The 24375-nt window shown below is 34.2% G+C and overlaps 2 protein-coding genes across 3 annotated transcripts; both read right to left on the reverse strand.

The window, feature by feature from the left end:
• Nucleotides 1–710: 710 nt before the first annotated feature.
• On the reverse strand, nt 711–8463 carry LOC116141245 (probable UDP-N-acetylglucosamine--peptide N-acetylglucosaminyltransferase SEC). Its single transcript, XM_031426771.1, has 27 exons — nt 8103–8463; nt 7506–7651; nt 7289–7387; nt 7163–7213; nt 6965–7081; nt 6716–6772; nt 6179–6298; nt 6016–6078; nt 5840–5915; nt 5517–5626; nt 5353–5406; nt 5207–5274; nt 5003–5105; nt 4601–4803; nt 4268–4364; nt 3635–3706; nt 3461–3537; nt 3131–3332; nt 2853–3020; nt 2619–2729; nt 2452–2538; nt 2180–2307; nt 1995–2077; nt 1693–1798; nt 1435–1581; nt 1170–1290; nt 711–1072 (listed from the first exon to the last, which is right to left on the reverse strand). The coding sequence occupies exons 1-27, from the start codon at nt 8242–8244 to the stop codon at nt 959–961; spliced, it is 2922 nt and encodes a 973-aa protein (XP_031282631.1). The 5' UTR covers nt 8245–8463; the 3' UTR covers nt 711–958.
• Nucleotides 8464–13540: 5077 nt separating this feature from the next.
• Nucleotides 13541–18543, reverse strand: LOC116141227 (probable leucine-rich repeat receptor-like protein kinase At5g63930). 2 transcript variants are annotated; one of them, XM_031426743.1, is made up of 3 exons: nt 18117–18543; nt 14901–17844; nt 13541–14071 (listed from the first exon to the last, which is right to left on the reverse strand). In XM_031426743.1, the coding sequence occupies exons 2-3, from the start codon at nt 17833–17835 to the stop codon at nt 13668–13670; spliced, it is 3339 nt and encodes a 1112-aa protein (XP_031282603.1). In that variant the 5' UTR covers nt 17836–17844; nt 18117–18543; the 3' UTR covers nt 13541–13667. The 2 variants fall into 2 exon arrangements, with proteins under 2 accessions (XP_031282603.1, XP_031282602.1); XM_031426742.1 differs by having other exon boundaries at nt 14901–18543.
• Nucleotides 18544–24375: the final 5832 nt, after the last annotated feature.

A 24375-nucleotide genomic window follows, 5' to 3' on the forward strand; every position in this document is an offset into this window, starting at 1 on the left:
TTGGCCATTGACAGTCAACGATGGCCATTTCTTTAGCCGTCACTTTCCGGCCAGATCTGGCATTTTCACGTCAGATGTGGCCTTTTCCGGCCATATCCGTGGTGGATCTAGTCAGAAAAGGCCAGATCGGTGAATTACTAGCCATTTACGGTGGTAGCATAAACCGTTGTGACAGATTCCGGTTACCACCGACAGTGGCCACCGGAATCTAACAAGTATGGATGGATGAAGGTGTTTTTGTTAATTTTTAAACTTTTTTCTAGGGGTATTTGATGAAATTAATAAACTTAAGGAGTTTAAAAGTAGTTTAAAAAATAAACTAATATTTCTTAAAAGGCATTCTAGTCTTTTCACTAACGAAAAATACCTGTTTGTCTTTTTGAAACCTTTTTGGTACCAATCTATCATTTCACCAAACCTTGGGTAGGTATAAGCCGTTCAGCCCATATTTTTCAGTTTTCGCTTTTGTACAATACAATAATTCAACATGTTACTTACTGGAAACTTTAGGAAATGTCAAATGTAATTTATTTTCCCTCCATTTCGGAAATGATGCAAGCTGGAAATCTTTCAATAGTCTTTAGGCCTCCAGCAAAAGGGCTGTAGAGTTCTTTACTCTTGAGTTCCCATCTCTCCTGCACTGGCTATTATAGTCAGAATCATCAAAGGATAGACGTTAAGGTGTTAAAACTTAAAAGCAGACAAGTAAATAACAGGAGAAACTTTTGGTAATTTTATTACTCCTCCAAATCACCGTGTTTTTCACCAATCCTTTAAATAAACAAGTACATCCATCCACATAAATCCATCAGCACAGACGTCATAAGCACAGCCACGGCATCATCTGAATAAGCAAGCAATCATCTTTTTTTTTTCTGTTTCTGTTCCTAAATACAATCATCCTTGTGTTATTTCTCTTTGTTTTTTTATCTACAATCCCGTTCACTTCCCTATCTAACTATCTATCACACGGGAAGTCCAAGTCATTCTCAGTTACTTTAAAGTGCTGGGGCTTCTGCCCTGAGCAATAGAGATTCCACATTTTGAAGTATGACCTGTCCAGATTCTTCACCTGCATTTTGTTCATCAGAGGTAGATTTTAAGCATTTTTTTTCATCAAATGGGCAACTGCGGAATGATGGGAACATACTTCATTAGTTTTAACTCACCCAGCGTGCTGTGTCAAATAGAGGACAAGTAAGGCGAACAGACTTGAGTTTATTTGTAAGTGCCTGTAGTTTTTGCCGATTCAGAGCCAAAGATACTGCCCTCTCTTCATATTCCTTCATACTGTATCACAAGGAAGAGTCAAAGCAAATGTAGGATGTCAAATTCATATTTTTCTTCCAAATGAAAAATCAAATTAGAATTATTACAATAAATGCCAACAAGTTGTTTCTAATAATGCTTTGTACCAAAAAGTAAAATGCCTACCTATTAACAATCATCTCATCCCCTAGTCCAGTAGCAAGACAAAGCGATCCGGCAACCCTGGTAGCCATTTTCTCAAGAGGTAGAGTTATCATTGGTAGACCTGCCCATAAGATATCTGTGCCTGTGGTATGGGCATTGCACAAAGGCCTGAAAGGAAATCAACCATCCAAGCAGCAACACATGGTTTGCCTTGTGAGCATACAGAAGATAGGAAACAAAACCTTGAGATTTTAGTAGAAACAAATGAAGAAAGCTTACGTGTCAAGAAATAGATCTGCTAAAGCACTGCGCCTGATATGTTCGTGTTTCATAGCAACATCAGTGAAAATAATTTGATCCGGCTGCACACCCTGGGCAATAGCATCTGACCAAAAGCAGACCAATTGTTAACAAGGCCCAGTATCCAGTGTCATTCTTTTATCAAATGGACTTAATGAATTTTAAGTAAGAAACATGACAACAGAAAATCAACACAAAAAGGCAAAAATGCAACTAAATAATAAAAAGAAGTACCCAATCCTTTAAAAGATAAGTTTTAAAAGGGAAAAGAAAAAACTTACATGCACGAAGTCTCATCTCCCCGGCAGCAGGGAACCTAAGGAGCCAGAGTGCACTGTTGGGTACACGCTTAAGAATATTGCACCTGAAAAAAAAAAAAAAAAAAAAAAAAATAGTTGATTCAAGATGGTGAATTGTATACACATATATATGTAAACATATAAATTTAGGACCATCCTCATATTACCAAGTATCAAAGATTTCAGGATCCATTTTGTACAACTGGTTGAAGCATGCAAATATGAACTTGTCTACAGGGAGACCATAATCTGATCGTTTGTGCTGGCAATTTGGATCCAACGCATCCAGATTTTTCTGCAAAAAAAATTAACAATTACTTGTAAGGTTTCCTTGGCTGGAAAAAGAAAAGGAAAAAAAAAAGAAGACAATAAAAATGACAAAAGAGCACATAATAAAATTAAAGAGTTTTCTTTCTGCCATCATATCATAACAACTGACCTGTTTATAATCATTAACAAAGTAGCAATGTGGGAGATGCACCAGCTTTTCGGAATATATATGTGCATAGCGTAGAGGTGAAACAAACTGGCAGTCAAGAGAAAACATGTTAGAGAAGCAGGAAGATAATAACAACATTCAAAAAATTGAGTGTTATACAATCTCACCTCATCAGTGACCAAATAATCAATATACGATGCACCAGTGGTCCCAGGAAACCCCATATATGAAACCTGTATAGGTGCAGGTTGCATAGCAAATATTTCATTCCTGGCTCCCTGCATAGTTACAATAGCCATGACTTAAGTACAGATTCAAAATTGCCATAAAAATTGCTGATCACCATGCCAATGCATAAAGTAAATGAAAAAGCCACTTAAAGAAAGTTAAACAAATTATACCTTGGTATAGCCATTGAGGTTCACAAGGATCTGTATCTTATCCTCATTGATCAGTTTGGCAATCATATCCGACGACATGGCAGAGACATCAATGAAATGCTCTGCTTCAGATTGGGTACGCTTTCTCCATTCAGTACCATCATTTGGACTCAAGGCATAACAGAACACCTGCAAAAACCTTATTAATTTACATGTAATGACAAAAAAAAGAAAAAGAAGCAAGAAGAAAACCCAAATAGCCTTTAACTCGCAGATAGGGAACGGTCCAAATTACAGACCTCAACATTTTCTCTGTTGTGCATGCCAAACACAGATCCCATAAGGTGTGACAGAGGGTGATTACCGAAATCACTGCTCACATAACCAACCCTCAGCCTCTTAAGTCCACCCTCATGCCTAATAGGAACTGGGGCAGGATGGTTGAATGGAGGAAGTGCAAAGCGCGATGCAATAATAGAGCAATGTGCTGCATATTTACGGCTGCATAAGAGAAAGAAAAATTGTTAAAAGAAGCAGAATTTATATATATATATATATATATATAGACACACACACACACACACACTCAATTGCAAGTTCATTACATGCTGTGAGAAGGGAAGAATTACCTTATTTCAAGTGCAAGCATTGGATCAATGGGATATGCTATAGCATGGAAAGGTTGGACACTAGGTAGAACTGACATCTGAAATAAAAATAGCTGCAGTTAGGACTCCGAAGGAAATACTCAAAAAAGAATTATAATAAACTATCACAAAAACTTAAGAGATATCCTTTCTTACATTGATCTGCCGCCTGATAATCCCTTCAACTTCACTGAACATTCTGTCACGATCTTCCCAACAGCAGACACACTGGAAGATATATAATCAAAATCAAATTGTGTTAGTAAGTTACAATGCTTCATGCTTGACCTAAACAAAAACAGAAGGAAAAAAAAAAACAATTTACAGAGAAAAATGACATCAACCAAAACCTTGAGAAATACTACACATAGCACAGTCAATCCACAACAAGACGCTTATCTATGACCATAAATGCATTCAACAGCATTAGAATGCAAACATAAAAATAATTTATTTGACATTGTTCCCAGAATTTTCTACAGTTATGTGATTACAATAAAAATTATATATAAAACCACTGATTTATTGGAGAAATGAAGGTTTCCCTTCTTCATACAGCATTGCAACTGTTACTTATAATCGATGTTAATTGAATGCCACATTGATGAAAATACTTGAAAAAAAAGAATAGCACCAAAATACTATACATGTACCAATACATTCCAGCAACAGAATTTAGCACAGTGGAATAAAATAAACACTTGTCTATCTTCAAAAACCTGTTTAGAAGGTCAATAAATAAGTGCCATTGGAAACACAAAGAAACAATAATACACATCAAGACTGTACCTGTAGGGTATGTAGAAGGTTGCAAGTGGCTTCTGGAAAGTCAGACCGAAAAGCCAATGCCTGTTTGTAGCTCTTAATGGCAGCCTCCACATGTCCACTGCATATCATATGAATCCCAAATTACTAAAATTACAATACTTATGTATACACAGCCCAGTAGAATAAAATTTTTGGTACTGAAAGCAATAGCATTCAAATTCAATGCAGTGGAACACAGATTGCAATTAACACATTTTCTAGAATCGAAGAACCCCAAGAGAAGACATTATCTCCATTGGAGACCCGAGATATACGTAGAAACAAACACTGGATAAGAAGCAGAGTGACAATTACCTATCTTTGTAAGCCGATGCCAAATTTGCATGGGCTTCAGCCATAGTTGGCCGGATAGTGATAGCACGTATATAGTCCTGGATTGCATCACTCACTCTACCAATCTCCTTGTAAGTGTTTCCCCTATTGACCAGTCCATCGGCAGCCAAGGGATCAATGCGGAGAACCTCATTGTAGCAAGATATAGCATCAGCATAATTTCCCTGCCATGAGAACACACATAGAAGGGTCATAACTACAAAAACGAAATAGAGCTAGGACTTGACTTAAATCCAATCTCTACTTAGTAAACCATAAAAAGATAAATAATAAAAAATTAAAAAATTAGAAGAAAAAAGAACAAGAAGACTGCAGAAATGGACAATCAAAACACTAGCTCTATTTAAAAAGCCTGACAACTACCTGTTGTTTATAGATTACAGCAAGATTGTTGAAGGGGGCAGACAATCCTGTTGTTACCGTCAATGTTGCCTTATAATATTGAGCAGCAGCAGCTAACATGTTCCTGCATGTTGCAAGTTGTCTCATTTTTCATTAGCAAACTTGTCAACGTATAGTCATTAAACTAAATCAATCACTACGATATACGGCATCAGAATCACATACCATTCCATGTATATATTCCCAAGGTTGGTAAGCGCTTGTGGATGACTCGGCTGTAAGGCCAGACATTGCTTCACCAAGAAACAGAAATTGTCAATTTAAGATCAAAAATTTATGGAGACATACCAGTCATAAAGAAAATAGCATACATTATAGCACTGAATTGCTTCCTCAACTCGACCCACATCCTTCAATGCATTACCCTACCAATCACAGAACAAACCAAAAAAAGAAGTTAGAAACCTCTGTATCCGTAGATTATAAAAACTCAAACACTAACACAGATGATACTGCAGAAAAAAGGAAGACCAACCATATTATTGTAAGCCTCCAAAAATCTAGGATCACAAGATATTGCTTGCTTATAATAAAGGATAGCCATATCTGTTTGACCTCTCTCATAATATGCACTAGCCAAGTTACCTGCACCATGCAATATAATGTGGTCATGTAATTGACTGTGTAAATCATTCTCAACCATCGATGCTCAACAAAATATATAAGGAAACAGTTAGAAAGCCAACAATATATCAGGCTCGATAACAATTTACAGATAAACAAAGTTAACTCCTACAAATCATTTCAAGCGAATCTAAATAGCAACACAACTTTGTTTCAATGATATAGTGCACTTACCAAAAGCTATTGCATTGGGACGAGTCTGAACAGCACGCTGATAACACAAGATAGCTTCTTGAGGCATTCCCAAAGCCTGAGGCAAAAGAAAATATCTTGTTTTTCTCTGATACAGAATACCATTCCAGGCACTAGCAGCCACCAGACCTTATGAACACAAAGGCATGACATCTTACCTTATAAACATTTCCGAGGTTTAGGTAGGCATCAGGAAATGTAGGTTTGAGTTTCACAGCTTCCTGAAAATATTACAATATTAATATACAATTAAGAAAACAGTACAATATACAGTTCAAACAAACAATTGCAACACAGATGGAAACATTAGCAAAAAAATACCTTGTAATATTGAAGAGCTCTATTAAGATCTCCAGACTCCATAAAAAGACCCGCAAGATTAGACCATGCAATAGCAAAAGTAGGTTGTATGCGTAGAGCCTCAAGGTAGCAGCTGTATGCCTGCACAAAACGTTAGATTCTGACAATTGGGAGTCTTGCACATGGAAGTTACAACAAGACCAACCATCATCTGAGCCCTGGCCTGTACATAACAACTTGACATCTGTATAGAACTGTGAATTAAGACACAGTTCCACACATCAATTACTCCATCAGTAACTTCAAGGGAAAAGGTAGACACAGTGACAGACACACTATAAAATTCCAAAATGGCAAGAATGCCTTCAACCCACATGTAGGTTGGACAAGGAAGAGTCTAGGCCAGGTGAACCAGTTGAGCATACACTCAAAATGGAATAGATATATAGATTTCCCACCACTGGTGGCAGTGGGAACAGAAGATAAACCATCTGCATATATGCTAACTGCTATTATTAAGCCAAACAATACAAAGCGACTGTATGTGCTATCACTTACTTCTTGCACCAATCCTTGTGCCTTCATTAGATTCCCTAGGTTGCTATGTGCATCTACCTGTGATAATGAACCATAGGGAATATTATGACAGATACGAGAGGGGCAGAGAAAGGAATCAGAAATCACTTCTAAAATTTTTATTAAAAAAAAAAAAAAAAAAAAAAAAAATCAGATTTTTTCTCATCAAGACCAACTGATCAACAAACAATGGAAGCATCAAACAAAAAGGGTAACCAGATTACAGCATACCAAAAGAGGATTCAATGCAAGCGCCTGACGACAGCACTGTGCTGCCTCATTAAGTCTTCCCTTTCGCATGTATGCACTAGCCAAGTTCGACCAGGCATCAGCAAAGTTGGGGCGAAGCTGCAGTGATGCAAATAAGATAAATAAAAATAACTCAATAACCAGTAGAATAAAGGAAGGGAGAAGATCGCAAGCACAAACCTCAATGGCAACCAGATAATAGCGAATGGCAAGATCAATATCACCTTTCTCCTGAAAAGAGAAGACACAGTGTTGAGTTGACATTAAATATTAACAAGTAGAATTCGTATGTATAGTTGTGATTACCTTCCAAGCATTTGCCATGTTTCCATAACACTCAGCAAAACGTGGCTCAAGTCGAAGAGCTTCTTCATTTCTCGCAATGCACATATCATACTCATGCAACTGCAAAGAAATGGAGATGCGTGATTAATGATTAGATGCATTCAAGATCCCAAATAATTAAAATAAAAATCAAATTCACATTACAGTACAGAGCATAAAGAAAATGAAGCAAACTAACCTGATAGTAAACTGCACCCAAGAGAAGAAGATTATCGGTGCGTAGAGGACTTCTCTCGTAAACAACATTGCTGTGCTCTAGAGCCTGTTTAAAGTTGCCAGCCTTGTACATTTGATGAGCAAGGGCCATTTGCATATCTTCATCGACTACCGCATAAAAAGTTTGCATGATCAGACACAATCATTATGATTTTTCAAATATAGCCAAAATAAGCTCTTCAAGAGTAATGCCTAATATTCCGCATAAATCCACTAGGCATAAAAGTAAACTGTATTTCTAAATCAAAAGTTCGATAGATTACAAAAAAACACCATGATCACTAAAACAACCCAAAAAAAAAATCATACGCTTTAAAAACCTAATTTTTCTTGACAATGGGATCATTTTTTTCCCTATTTTTAACCTAAAAGGTAACCGTGAAGATAAAAAGCCTCACAAACCCGTACCACCTAACAATTCTCGACAAAACAATATCATAACACATATAGATCTAGTTTCGCCAATCAAACACCAAAAATTAAAATTTGCCCCAAAAAAAAAAATCTTAAAAGCTACACGCAAAAAAATTGCAAAAAATAATTAAATAAATATACAAACCTTCATGAGAATCGTGGCCCTTGAACGACGAGAGACTCAGCGATGATGGCGGCTCCTGCTTCACAGTCGGAAACCCAGATTCACTGGCCCGATCCGAGCCCACCGACGCCCGAGAAACTCCATTTTGTAACGAAATCATCATGATCTTTTTTCCCTCAAATCAAACTGAAAAACTTAAACTTCCGAAACAAAACCCGATCATCAAACAAAATCCAGATCCAACAGTGCAAAAACACATAAACAAACGGTGAAGAAGAGGACTCGATTAAAAAACACCCTAGCGCGGTGTTTTAGCGAGCTGCTTCTTCGAAACGACCGAAAGTTCTAGCGTTCTGTATGTTTTTTTTTTTTTTTTTTTTTTTTTTGTAAAGAATGTTTGAGAAAAGGAAAGGGAGAGGGGAGGGGAATAATAAATAAGAAGGGGGAGAGAGTAAGGAGAAGAAAAAACGTGCGAGATCGGAAGCGTCAATTAGTACGGTTCAGATTCTACCGTTAGGTGTTGTGGAGATTCGGTTATTACTGACACGTATCTACACAGGTTCGATGAGTTGTTAAGACTTGACCTGTGGGGACTTTCAGGTTTTCTCCTTCTGAGCTCTGTCCAATGATGTCTTTTCTCAGTTCCGCTCTTGTCTGTTCTATGTCTTAATAATTTGGTAAATTTTTAAATTAATACGGTAAATTATTTTTAATTCTATATATTTTTAAGAGAAAAATAGGTGGGGGGTGAGAATAATTTGGACTACTTTTAAGATCAAATTTTATTCTTATGATCTTTTCCTTTCTGCCTTTCTTTGAAAAGACAGGTTTTTATTATAATATGATATTTATAATAAAATACAATTTATCCCCCACTCTCCCTAAGTATTAAATACAAAACCGTTGTGTAATAATAAAAATATCCACCATTAAAATTGTGGGTAGAAATAAATGACAAAATATAATTTTTTATTAATATTTATTAACTCTTATTAAATTGTAAAGATTATTATAAACATACGATGTCTCATAATAGTTTGAAATTTATGTATTTCTAATAAAAAAAAAAAAAATTTATGAACATAATGTTTAATTAAATATTTTAATATGCAATTTGTTTTTTTTTTATTTCACTTTATTTTACTAGTAAATGATGATTTTCATGGCAGAGATCTAATATAACACGTGATTATTTGTTGATATTTGTAATTTAAAAATATTTAAAATATTCTTGTTCTACCTAAAAAGAAAATCAGTAACTTTTATCTAAAAACTTTGTCACTCCTTTATTTATTTTAAAAAAAAAAAAAAAGTTGTTTTGGAGATACGTGTTCTTCTCTTTCACTTCTACAAATGTGATCTTTGACCATATTTTGAAGTCCAATCATTCGTTTCTCTGACAACTACATAAATATAGTAATGAAATATGTAAACATAATCTAAACTAAGATTGAAAGAAAATTTTTTTTATGACGATTGATTCATAAAATCTTGAAAGATTTGTATAACTAAATAATAGGAGAATAGTGTTACATATACAATAATCGGATTTTTTTTTTTTTTATTGAAAATACGCTTTATATTTAGTATAATTCTAAAAGATATATACATAAGAATAGTCCTATTTTTTTTTTGCTTTTTTTTTTTACAAACTTTTAATGGCAATTCTCCCATATAAATTAACGTGTTTTAAAATAATTTGATAATTTTAAATTAAAAATTAAAAATTACCAAAAGAGATTACACATCAAATATGTAGGATTATCATACCAATAAGAATAATTTGTATATGAGCATTATTATACACATAATTATCATATATTGTGAATTGTTTAATATAGAAATATTACATGTTTTGTGTTGTGGAGGTAAAACTCAATATAGTAAGTATATACAAAATTGATGGTAATAAGCAAATATAAGTCATACCCACTGAAATAGGCAAAACTTGAAGCATAAACTATTAATCGTAACCATCATTAGGTGACCTAATAGTAAAAGAACAAAAAGAGATTCTGTGAACTCCTAAGTTTGAGTCCCCTTAGACATTAATATGGATGTCCGTTGAGGTTCTTACTCGATCGACAGTTCTAAAGCCTTAGGAGATTAGTTAAAATGCGTGCAAGATAACTTAGATATCCTCAATGATAAAAATAAATAAAAGAAAACTATTAATTGTTTAATGGATTGTTTTTGTTAAGAATTAATGTAATATAGTTTGATTATTAAATTTGAAGGTAATTTCTTACAAGAAAACAAACATATCTGGGCATAACAATTAATATGTACAAGTTTAATGAATGGATAAATCGTAAGGAATAAGTAAACTTAAATGGGTTTGTGATAGGCTACCACTTGTGATTGAGATGTTATTCTCTATCAACTATTTATACGTTTCATATTTTAATCCTATCAATATCTAATTTCTTTTCAGATTATAAGTTTCAACCTTTTAAATATCAAGTGTCGATTTTATAGGTGAAATGGGTGTCGAAAATTTTATGATATTTCTAGACTCAAATGTCCAACCCCCCCTACAACTCAAACATAATTTGACCCTTACAAACTTCAAAACCTACATATACACCCCTCTCGTTAGTTTCAAGCAATGGGATGGCAAGGGCGGTAAAATTGACATTTCATACCAAAATGGAACACACACACACACACACACACACAAAAAAAAAAGCAATAGCAATATGAGGTTGCAGATTTGATCTCACGCTTACAATCCTAGATCACAACTTCTATATCATGTTTTCGATTCTAGATCTCAACTTCTTGGATTGCAGCAACATCCAAGATGCTTGTTATCTAAGGTTGCAAAAGTTTAGAAATATATATATATATACATATATATTTTTTTATAAAAACTATAACTGAAAATTTGAAAGATAAAAAGATATTCTATAAAATAGCAAAATCAAATTATAGTTTTATTTTGTATCTTGATATATCACCAAAAAAATTAATGGTAATTTTGCAATTGCATTGGTCAAATACAATCGGCTTCCAAATTCAACAACATAAACTAATGGAAAGGAACCATTTCTGGATAGTCAAGTGGTTGGATAAATACTTTTGGGTGTATTACTCAAGAGATCCTAAGTTCGAGTTACCTCGATTACTAATAGAGATAACCATTGAAGGATATGTTCGATTGTTAACTTCAGAACTTTGGAAGATTAATCGAGGTACATGCAAGTTAGCCTGTATACCTCCAGTTATCCAAAAAAAAAAAAAAAACTAATGGGAGGGAGTGATTATTGAAATTTCTTAGGTCAAATACAATCGAATTCCAAAACTAATGGGAGGGAGGGAGTGTTTATTGTAGTTTTCAAAGTTCAGAGGGTCCAATGAGGTTTTTGAGTTTCAAGGGGTGTATATTGAGAAGCCCTTAATTTTAAGTAAGAGATATTTTGGGCGAGAATGATGCAACCGCGTGGTGAGCTTCTAATAATAGTGTGCCACTTATGCAGTAAAAGTCCCAAATGAGAACAACGTTCGTTGAAAATAATAAACTAAACTTATGAAACACATGAAACCGACGTGATGTGAAATGATTTAGGAGATGAATTTTATTACTTCTTTTCGTGAAAATTTGTTTTAACATGTGATGTGATTGTCTTTTTCTTCATATATTTGAATGTAATCCACTAATTAGGGATCACATATCCAATTCATCGAAACCCATTAAAGTGATTGAGTTAAATAAGTTATTTGTTATATTTCCTTGTAAAATAATTTTTTTATATAAATTTAATTAAAATACATAGATAGTTTTTTTTATAGATATAATTAAAAGTATTTATGTTAATAATTTAATACAAAAGTTTTAACGGTGAAAAGTCATCGTCTAGTCGTTAAAATGGATGGCAATGAAACGGTTCAAGGTGGGGAGCCTCCCCCTTTCTTCAAGACTTCAACCCACTTTGGATTTTGGTCTCTCTTCCCAAATAATTTAAGTGGGTCAGGGATGGAAATCTCCATATCGGAAAGGTTTTTCTCCAACGCTGGATAATATTTTATCAATAATACTAGACGGTACAAACCAATTTTATAAAGATTTATATACAAACTAATGTGATCGAAAATAAATACAAAAGTGAATACAAAAAGTTAAATTTATTATATTCGCTCTTCTATTCATTTTCTGTCATATCAGTTTGTATAAAAATCTTTGTAAAATTTGTTTGTACGTATAGTATTATTCATACTTTATATACAAACATTTTATACAAACTCTCTCGTACAAACTTATGTGTTTTAAGATAATTGTATAACTTTAAATTTAAAAATAGAGTAATGTTACACTCACTAACTTTTTATACAAACTGATGTGGTAAAAGATGATTGAGTGGTTTTAAATTAAAAATAAATAAAATAATTAAAAGAAATTATATGACAAACATACAAAGTTGCTATATTAGTTTAAATAAGAGAGTCTGTATAAAAAGTTTAGAAGTGTAGTGTTATTCTTAAAAATAAATTAAATAATTAAAAGAGATTACATGACAAACATGAATAATACTACACTTATAAAGTTCTCATACAAAAATATATGTACAAAGTGATGTGTCGTACCATGATTGGGAGAGTGAATTTGACTTTAGTTAATAAGTTGACTTTACAAATTCACTCTACTAATCATTTATACATATTTCTTTGTAAGAGGACTTTATAAGTGTAGTATTAATCGACAAACATGCAGGATCGTCACATCAGTTTACAGGGAATAGTTTGTTTATGTAACATTACTCCTCCAACCACACTTCACTCCCAATTAGGTAATACTAAGCTGACAAACCCTTCACACTAAATTTATCTCACAAACGCGATGTAACAGTTTACAGTTCGTTAACCTACAATGAGTTCCGCTTAACTAATTGCGAGCTATGATGTCGTGTTTGTGAAAAAAAGTTAGTAAGAATAGTTTATCAGCCAATCTTTATTATTCCCAATTTACAGGACTCGGTGTTTATTAATAGGTTTAGGGTTTTTGCTTCTGATCATGTTTTTATGTTTTGCCAAGCCCTGCGAATAAATATTTCCTCATTATGAATTTATGATATTAAAGGGGTATTTTTGAAATTAAATTGAGTCTGAAAGATGTTTTCAAAATTAAATGATAATGTTATTAAAACAAAAAGTGGAGATTAACTATCATTTGTTCAAACGGGCTGAGCCCATGTGAGCCCATGCCATGTGAGGAGCACGAATGAACAGTGTTGGAAAACCAACTTATCAATTAATTAAAGGGATAATTAAAATAAAATACTCTGCAATTGGACTTGATGTTCTTGTTATGTGCATATTCTACTTTTAGGTCATGTGATTGAGAAATAAAAAAAAAAAAAAGGAAAATGGGAGCAAACACGAAGCATCTCCCAGTATATGCATCTTTTCAAAACTTAGAATTTAAAGAAAAAAGAAGCATAGGCACAGACAAACATCAGAAAATAGCGGCTACTGATATTATTTCTTAAGGGATGTACAAAGGCAGTTTTCTGCTACGTTTTGTAAATAATACAAGGATGAATGAGATACTAAAAACATCATCCCGGTTAACTCAAATTTATTGACCTATTATCCGGATTCGTCATTGAAATATGTATCATGACTAGGGGAGGAAACATTGTCGTCGCTGGCCGAGGAATCAACGTTTACCTCGCGCTTACTTGATTCGTTCAGCAAAAAAACAACTTCTCGCATTGTTGGCCTTTTCAAAGGTGAGATATTAGTGCAGCGCATTGCAATTTTTAAGACAATAATCATGTGAGCGAAGATTTTTTCGTCTTGTAGATTTAGACGAGCATCAAGTATTCCAGATAATATTGAATTGTTCCGAATGTAATTCCTCACCCATGTTACAAGGTCACCACCTTGGTCTAGTGGCTGCACAGGTGTTCTGCCAGTCAACAACTCCAGTAGGACAACTCCATAGCTATAAATGTCACATTTCTCGGTAACTTTCATGGTGTATGCATACTCTGGAAATAAGACGGTCATAATTGTAAATTATTAAGAGTCATCCTAAGGGCAAAAATGAATGAAATTCCTCACAAAGCAGAAGTAATGAGAAACTAGAACTTGACTATGCAATTGTGATGAGCAATGTTCCCAGAAAATTTTAATAAAATTTTCTAAAAATTAGATGTCATTGGCCTAGGCAAAACCGTTAAGCTCTCTAGATGTTCATGAAGTTTTGTGTTATAAACCATCTTGCCTAAACACTCACACTGTGATTTAATGATCATTTTGTCTTAAAATGGATTGCCAACTAATACTGCTTTTAAGAATTTCATGGAGAAGAGATTTTTAATCATATCTAAACACAAAATTTATTCGCGACAGTCAACTTCTAAACTATTTAGATGCCTTGGATGATGCATAGCAGATGGTTCAATAACAAAACTGTGGTGATTTACTAATGTTTTATACGCATTGGAAGAGCTAAAACAGTGGGAAAGCAATATATGAAAAGAAAGGAGTTCTATAGTAAGCGCATCAGTTTCTTTATGAATGTACTTTAGGTTTCCCTAATATATGATTGAGGATGGAGAAAGTTTCACTTTTTTCTCATACTGTAACATTTTAGTGTTGTTTTTTATTATCAACAGCTAACACTCTACACTGAATAAAAAAATGCAGTCAGCTTAGACATTTAGACCATATAATTATCAGCATCATGTAATGATGCTTTGGAAAAACCTGCACAATGCCATTTCAACTGCAGATTCTGATTATGAATTTGGCCTTTCAAAAACTTAAAAAATGCAACAGTACGTAGAGAACATAAAGGAGGTAAAGAAAGCTTACCAGGAGCAATGTAGCCATAAGAACCTGCAATAGCGGACATAGATTTTGACTGTGGCAGGTCAACCACTTTTGCTAATCCAAAATCCCCAACGTGAGCTTCAAAAACATCATCAAGAAGTATGTTATTGGACTTTATGTCGCGGTGAAAAATCCTAGGCTTGCAATCATGATGCAAATAAGAAAGTCCTTCAGCAGCCCCCAATGCAATCATGAACCTTGTCTGCCAATCAAGGCTACAAGATGCTCCATGAAGCAATTCTCCCAAGCTTCCATTTTCCATGTACTCATAGAGGAGAAGATTGGAACCTTGGTGGTAGCAGAAACCATATAGCTTCACAATATTCCGATGCCTGATTCTTCCCAGAGTTAGAATTTCAGCACGGAAACTGTTGTCCACATTGTTGTTGCCCTCTCTGTTGGACGCTAGCTTCTTAACAGCGATTTGAAGACCATTACGCAAAATTGCTTTGTACACAGTACCACAGGCTCCACTTCCAATAACAAATCTCTCATCAAAATTGTCAGTGGCCACAACCAAGTCCCGGAAAGTGAATCCTTCTTTTGGGGGAAAGTAAATGTCTGAAACTGTCGAAGATGTTGGTTTGTCTTGCAAAGGAGTTACTGTTTCAACAGGATGCCTCATGAAATATATGATGACTACAATTAAAACTAGAGAAACTCCACCAATAACCGCTGCAGTAATAGCAACAATTTTACCTAACCGGGTACTTTTATTGCTGGTGTCCTGCGGGAAAGGGAGAGAAGATGTTGGTGGATTACATTCACGAAGATGTTTTCCACAAAGCCCTTTATTGCCAGAGAAGCTGGTAACAGGCATGTTCTGGAAGAGCGGCAAGGAAGGTATAGGCCCAATCAAATCATTGTCGGAAAAGTTGCATCCAAGTAAGCTTGACAGCTTCTGAAAGGATTCTGGGATTTCACCAGACAAATTGTTGTTGTTTAGTAGGAGGTATTCGAGCAAAACAAGGTTCCCAAGTTCAGGAGGTATTGCCCCAGAGAGATTGTTGTAACTGAGGTTCAATGCAATCTGCAAGCTTGAAAGGCCACCCAACTCAGCAGGTATGCCACCAGAAAATGAGTTGCCACCCATTTGTAACTCAGTCAAACGGGAGAGATTTCCTAGCTGCACAGGTACATTACCAGAGAGTTCATTCTCAGAGAGCTTGAGAAGCTCCAATTGCGAGAGCGATCCTATCTCTGGTGGCAGAGCACCTGAAAACTTATTTCGGCTGAGATCAAGTCTTTGAAGCATCTTGCAATTAAAAATTCCTGTTGGTATCCTTCCATTGAGAAAATTTGATGAGACATTTAAGATCACTAGATTGGAGAGGTTACCAACCTCTCTTGGCAATTCATCTGTGAAATAGTTATCTGAAAGATGCAGTCTTTGCAAAGCATAGCATTTTCCAATGCCAGAAGGTATCGAGCCACTTAACTTGTTTTGGTCTAATTCAACTGCATAGAGATCTTCCAATTTGCATAAGTTGGATGGAAAACTCCCAGTAAAGCTGTTCCCAGCAAGACGAAGCTGCAACAATGTTTTGCAGTTTGTGACCCCAGTTGGGATGTTTCCAGTTAGCTTGTTAGATCCCAAGTTCAAAAAGGACAGATTACCATTTTTGCACAAATTACGCGGGATCTTTCCTGTTAAGGAGTTAATGGACAAATCAAGCAGCCACAATTGGCTATAAACTCCAAGACCTTGAGGAATGCTACCAATAAGTGAGTTGTTGAATAGCAGCAAAGAATCCAGTTTCGTCATATACTGGAACCCTGAAGGAATTGCACCAGTGAGAAGATTTATTGAGAGATCGAGCTTCGTCAAATTCTTCAGAGCAGTGAGCTCCACTGGTATAACACCGGTAAGCTGGTTCTCGAAGAGATGAAGCAGCTGCAAACCTGATATCCTACAAAACTCAACTGGTATCCTTCCAGTCAACTCATTCTCCGAGAAATCAATCTCTGTTGCCAAAGAAAGATTCCCAATCTCCCTAGGAATTGTTCCATTCAACCCATTTCTGTAAATGTATAAATTCTTGAGAGACTTGAGGTTTCCAAGCTCCTTGGGTATTGCTCCCACAAGCTTGTTATCATAGAGAGCAACAATCTCCAAACTGGAACAATTGCCAAGCTCCTTAGGAACATCCCCCGAAAGCTGATTACCCCAAAGGATCATATCTGTCAAACTCTTGAGCCTTCCAATCTCTTTTGGTACTTCACCAGTTAAAGAATTTTGTGCAAGACCAAGTAACCCCAAACTCTCACATCCACCTATTTCTGGAGGCAAACTTCCAGATATCAAATTCTGTCCCGCTCGAAAACTTATCAATCTCTTCAAATTCCCCAAAGATCGCGGCAATGATCCACTAATATTGTTACTATATGCCACCAACTGTGACAAGGAAGAAAGATTTCCAATCTCGTTCGGAAAAGGACCGGATAATCTATTGTTGTAAATATTTAAGGTTGTTAGAAAAGAAAGTTTGCCCAATTGTTTAGGAATATTGGCTTCAAACTTATTATTGTTCAAAGTGAGAACCACCAAACTTGAACAATTTCCAATCTCTTTTGGTATACTCCTTGACAACTCATTAAAAGAAAGATTAAGATGAGTCAGATGAACTAATCCACCAATGCTTGGAGACAAATAACCAGAAAGATTCATGGAGCTCAAGTCAAGAGACCAAACAACAGGATCATTAGAATCATTGGTGCAATTAACACCTATCCATCCACAAGGAGCGGAGTCATTGGGGTTCCAATTACCCAGATTTTTGAATTTGTCACCAAGTTTACTCTTTATATCAAGAAGATGTTGACCTTCAATGTTAAGCCCTTTGGTTTGATGAACCAGAAGGGTAATGACAAGAACAAACACAGCTAACCTCCTATATGATATTCTCTCCATATTCATCAAAACCAACTGAAAATAACACATACCCGGATGTTGCATTCACATTAAGAATCAAACATTAGACCTAAAAATGAACTACACCCAAATAAAAAACGCTCTTATAAAGATCAGATTTTTACAAAGAGGGCTGAAAGAGCTGGTCATATTTATCAAGTTTACACATGGACATGAGAAGCAATGGAATTCAAAATTTTCAAGAACAGATAAACAATGGACAATCCTATAGCATAGAAAAAGACTATTAAACTATTGATCAAGATGACACTTAAGACTGAACATACCTCTTTGAGTTGATAGCCAATAGGAAAAGAAGCAGCCAACTAAGAAAAAACAATCAACTTTCTGGGAAAGAAGCAGGAAAGTTACAAACCTCTCAGAAATTATATTACAATAAAAGGCTCAAAGTTTTGACAGAAAGAGAGATACATTGAAGGAATAAGAGGATATTTAGCTTGTTTCGATAGACTCAAAGTCAAGTTGAAATGCAATGACTATTAACTTTCTTCAATATCATAATTATTATTAGGAGCCCAGGAACCAATAAGTAATTGGTTTCGTTTTCAGTCTTTGCACGTAATGATTTAGAAAATCTCACCTTTGTGTAAATGGTAGGATATGATAGAGAGAGAGATGGCCGACAAAGCATGAGCATGCTTTATTTTCTCTTACTCAATCTCCAGCTCCATTTCCATCTCTCTCTGTTAATATTAATATAATATAACTAATAACAATGGAGAGTACTATAACAGAAAGTGAATTTTTCTTTTTCTTTTAGTTTCAGTTTTGTTTTACACTAAAAAGTTTTTCGACAACAATTTCAGTGAAGCTGCTTCAACTGTTTTTGGTACTCATTCAAAGTGTTTTGTGTTCAGTTTTCATTTTGACTTGAAAAGAAAAGAATAAAATTTAAATAAATGGCCTATATTTTATCATACACAAACTCTTTCAACCATTGATTGATTAATTATAGCAATGTATTGTTGATAAACTCTCATGCATAAAATATATCTTCAAAGAGTTGACGTTAAGCATACCCTTTAAAAGATAAGTATTCATGATAATTAAAAAATAGATTTAATTATATGTTTTATCTCCAAAGATATCATATTTATTTAAAGATTCGTTTAAAAAAAAAAAAACTAATTTGTTAAAATAGTAATATTATCGATTTAGTATTAGGTCGATAAAATTATCGGTTTTTAGATTTTCTTCAAGGATATTGACCTACCAAAACATAGTATGTGTACAACTACAATTTCACTGGTAATCTCACCAAACTCCTAACTTATAATGGGAAGTGATTTTTAGGTCAACTTGCCTAACTTTCCTAGAGCCAATAATGATTTATGTGGCAAAATTTTGAAGGCCTCTCTTTTAGTTTGTGGCATATTGATATGGGTAGTGATTGATGATGGAGACTTTACCTAAAAATAAAAAAATTAAAGGAATTATTATGAAGCCGTGTGTGGTAAAAGGATTATGTCAAATACACCTATGATTCCACCTCATAAATTTCATAATTTTATAATAACCAAAGTTTTGTCATTGCTGACGAATTTCTTCACACATCATGATATGTTTATTTCAATTACTGTTGGGCAATTAATTTAATTTCTCAATTGATAAATGTTTATGGCCTTAATTAAGTAGTTGTAAATTTGTTTAAGAGTAAAGGACATTTTCCCACCTAAATAATGGCCTAATGACACTTTCTCACCCAAAAGGTTTCAAAATACAACTTTATTACCCAAAACACAATTCTGTTAGTAAATTTTGTTGTGAAGTAAGGCAGGATGGTCAAAAGTCCATAATAAGTAAAGGCAGGGTGGTCAATTAAAAAAGGACACCTAATTTCAACGACATCGGTCGGTGCGATTAATGAGCTGCTAGCGATAGGAGAAAAGGACAAAAAAACACTCAATCAATGCAAAACAACACTTCAAACCAATAACTCACTCACAATGATGATTAATTCGCCCAAACAGCTCCCCCCAAAAAAAAAGCCTCCAATTGAAACCCAAACACACAAATCGCACAAGAAACCCTAAGAGAGGTCATCAACGATTAGAAAGTTATCACGGCCCATATTGTTGGGGCTATTGAAGAGGGATGGTCGGTGACTCATTTGGTGGTGGAAGGTTGGATTGTGGTGGTTGAAGTCGACTAGAATCGTGCAAGAGAGGGCGGTGACACTTCCACGAAAACTCGTAGATGTCGACGAGTGGTGGATTTGATGAGGACGATGGAAGATGGGGTTTGATGAGGGAGACACGGGGCACAAAATGGTGGTGGTAGAGAGTCGCAACAATGTGGAATCGGCCGATGGTGCAAAAATGGCAATCGCGATTGAAGGACATGAGATGAAGAAGAAGAAGAAGAAGTGTGAGTGAATGTGGGTGAGGATGAGAGGGGTTTTGGTGGGGGGATGCCAATGAGTTGAATGGTGGTGATGAGATTGATTTTTGAGTTGAGGCACACAAAACTTTGATTTGTGGTAGCTAGCGATTGGGGGTTGATCTTTGGTGAGGGCATTTTCGTCTTCATAATAAATATTATTGTATTTAACGGAACATAACGTTTGGATAGTAAAATTATATTTTAAAACTTTTTGAGTGTAAAAGTGTCATTAGACCATTATTTGGGTATATTATTTGTTTAATATATGTATGGCATGTGTTGACCAAGTTGGCATAAGAAATATGAACAATTTGCAATTTTCTTGTAATTTATTAACTTAATTAATGGTCATTTGGAGAGGGCCCCAAGAAGCACCGAAGGTTACAAATATTTTTATAATGTTTGTGATATTATTGAAAACGTTTTAGGAAATATAAAAATACTTTTTTTTTTGATAATGTTTAGTTGAAATTAATTAAAGCATTTTTAAAGGAGTTCGAATAATAAATATAAAGTGCTTTTTGAATAAACAATATTAGGTTTTTATAGGCATATAAACATACTATTTTTCTTTTGATAATGTTTAGTTGAGATTGATAAAGTATTTTTAAATGAGTTAGAAATTAATAAACATGATGGTTACAATATAATCTATAAGTATATATACACTTTACATAGCCTGTGGCTTTTAATAAATGATACATTTATATAAGATGACCAATAAAGAAAACGATTTTTAATAATATCAAAATGATAAATTTAGTTTTTTAGGACCCTAGAGTGTGATTTTATATTTAATCTTAAGATGGGATGTATATTCATTTTTTATTTTTCAATCATTTATTTATAATTTGAAGTCAAAATTAAACGTTTAAGAGTGTTAATTCAATGTTGGATTAATTTGTAATATAAAAAAAAATTGTAAAATATATTCTTAACATAACCAATCTTAGAAAATGCGAGTGTGAATTGACAAATATTTGGCACTTAATTTTGTGAAGGGCAAATTGGGAGTTTTTTTTTTTTGGTAACCGAGGTGTCCGGACTAACTTGTGTGCAGCTCAACTAATCACTGAGGTCCATTGAACACCCTACAAGCCTGATGGGTCAAATAAGTCACAAATGTGGTAGATGACCACTTTGTAGGACTCGAATACAAGACTTCTAAGTAACCCACCTAGATGACTATAGTCTTGTCGTCCGACCATGAGGCTAGTGGTTAAATATTGAAGTGGCCAGAGCAAATTGGGAGTTTTAGAAAACATATTGGGGGCGTTTGGATCATATAATGTTTTATTATAAGGGTATATTATATTAACGGAAAGAAAAATTACCTTGAAGATTACTAAGAATGTTTAAAAAATGTGTTTGGTTGGTTCGAATAAATTGGTGAATAATATATTTGGTTGGGAGGATAAATGGGTAAGTATGTTATATAAATTATTAAATTGCTCTCCTTTTTAAATATTAATATAATAGTATTTTTTATTATTATTTTTTTAATCATTTCTTTTAATCCCCTACATTTGAAATTTTGCTAAAGCACTCCAGCCATATAAAACTTTAATTTGTAGCAAAATCACCCCCACCCACCCCAAGCCATTGCCAGTAACCAGCCACCACCGCTAGTAGTCGACGAAATGGCGCATGACTAGTCGTATGCTGGCAAAGCCGAAATTGGCCATGGATCACAAATCCATGGCCGAAAAATAGCCAGATCTATGGTCATGTCACGACCAGATCTGTGGCTGTTTCACGGCCATAGAAACGCCAGATTTGGCCGTTTTCGGCATAGATCCATGGCTAGAAAATGTCTTATCAATGCATGATTGACCAAATTCTGTCGGCTGTACACCATTATGGCAACAGACGCCAGCGGTGGATGTGGGTGGTTAGGGGTATTTTGTTAACTTTTAAACATTTTTGTGGCTGGGGTGTTTTAGCTAATTTCTCAAGTGTAGGAGGGCTAGATAATTGTTATTTGGTAGACATTTGAGGGTAATTGTGTAGGAAATGATTATTAATTAAGGGCAAAATGGGTAGAAAAATCATATTGCCCCAATAATGTTTTAATAACACCACTTAACTAGGTAATAAGATTGTCCCCTATATTACCAACAGTAAATAATATTTACAATAAAAGATTACCATAATATTTTATTACTTGCAAACCAAAAACAAGAATCTTGCAAAATAAACGAAGATTGTCCTCGTTATCTTATATACCCTCGATCCAAACGGCCCATTATGAGAAAATAATAAAATTAGATAAAAGTATTGAAGAAAAGATGAGAAGCAAAGTGGAAGTTAATTGTATTGAAGCATTCTTTTAATCTTGCACTTAATTAATTAAAAAATATAATAAAAAGTACTCTATCCTTCAATTAATTTACTCAAAGAAAAAGAAAAGGCCAAAAAATAACATAAAAGAATTGCTATATTATTGGCAAGTTCTAAATAAATAAAGAAAGTGGGCAGCTATGACTCCACTCAACTCAACCAAATAAGCTAATGATTTAGCTTTTGAAATTATGTGAAGAAANTAAAAGTGTCATTAGACCATTATTTGGGTATAGTATCTGTTTAATATATGTATGGCATGTGTTGACCAAGTTGGCATAAGAGAGATGAACAATTTGCAATTTTCTTGTAATTTATTAACTTAATTAATGGTCATTTGGAGAGGGTCCCAAGAAGCACCAAAGGTTACAAATATTTTTATAATGTTTGTGATATTATTGAAAACGTTTTAGGAAATATAAAAATACTTTTTTTTTTTTTTGATAATGTTTAGTTGAAATTAATTAAAGCATTTTTAAAGGAGTTCGAATAATAAATATAAAGTGCTTTTTGAATAAACAATATTAGGTTTTTATAGGCATATAAACATACTTTTTTTCTTTTGATAATGTTTAGTTGAGATTGATAAAGTATTTTTAAATGAGTTAGAAATTAATAAACATGATGGTTACAATATAATCTATAAGTATATATATACTTTACATAGCCTGTGGCTTTTAATAAATGATACATTTATATAAGATGACCAATAAAGAAAACGATTTTTAATAATATCAAAATGATAAATTTAGTTTTTTAGGACCCTAGAGTGTGATTTTATATTTAATCTTAAGATGGGATGTATATTCATTTTTTATTTTTCAATCATTTATTTATAATTTGAAGTCAAAATTAAACGTTTAAGAGTGTTAATTCAATGTTGGATTAATTTGTAATATAAAAAAAAATTGTAAAATATATTCTTAACATAACCAATCTTAGAAAATGCGAGTGTGAATTGACAAATATTTGGCACTTAATTTTGTGAAGGGCAAATTGGGAGTTTTTTTTTTTTGGTAACCGAGGTGTCCGGACTAACTTGTGTGCAGCTCAACTAATCACTGAGGTCCATTGAACACCCTACAAGCCTGATGGGTCAAATAAGTCACAAATGTGGTAGATGACCACTTTGTAGGACTCGAATACAAGACTTCTAAGTAACCCACCTAGATGACTATAGTCTTGTCGTCCGACCATGAGGCTAGTGGTTAAATATTGAAGTGGCCAGAGCAAATTGGGAGTTTTAGAAAACATATTGGGGGCGTTTGGATCATATAATGTTTTATTATAAGGGTATATTATATTAACGGAAAGAAAAATTACCTTGAAGATTACTAAGAATGTTTAAAAAATGTGTTTGGTTGGTTCGAATAAATTGGTGAATAATATATTTGGTTGGGAGGATAAATGGGTAAGTATGTTATATAAATTATTAAATTGCTCTCCTTTTTAAATATTAATATAATAGTATTTTTTATTATTATTTTTTTAATCATTTCTTTTAATCCCCTACATTTGAAATTTTGCTAAAGCACTCCAGCCATATAAAACTTTAATTTGTAGCAAAATCACCCCCACCCACCCCAAGCCATTGCCAGTAACCAACCACCACCGCTAGTAGTCGACGAAATGGCGTATGACTAGTTGTATGCCGACAAAGCCGAAAATGGCCATGGATCACAAATCCATAGCCGAAAAACAACCAGATCTATGGCCATGTCACGACCAGATCTGTTGCTGTTTCACGGCCATAGAAACGCCAGATCTGGCTGTTTTCCGCACAGATCCATGGCTAGAAAAGGT

The sequence above is a fragment of the Pistacia vera genome, unplaced genomic scaffold (assembly GCF_008641045.1).
Source record: "Pistacia vera cultivar Batoury unplaced genomic scaffold, PisVer_v2 Contig396, whole genome shotgun sequence".
NCBI classification, from domain to species: Eukaryota; Viridiplantae; Streptophyta; class Magnoliopsida; order Sapindales; family Anacardiaceae; genus Pistacia; species Pistacia vera.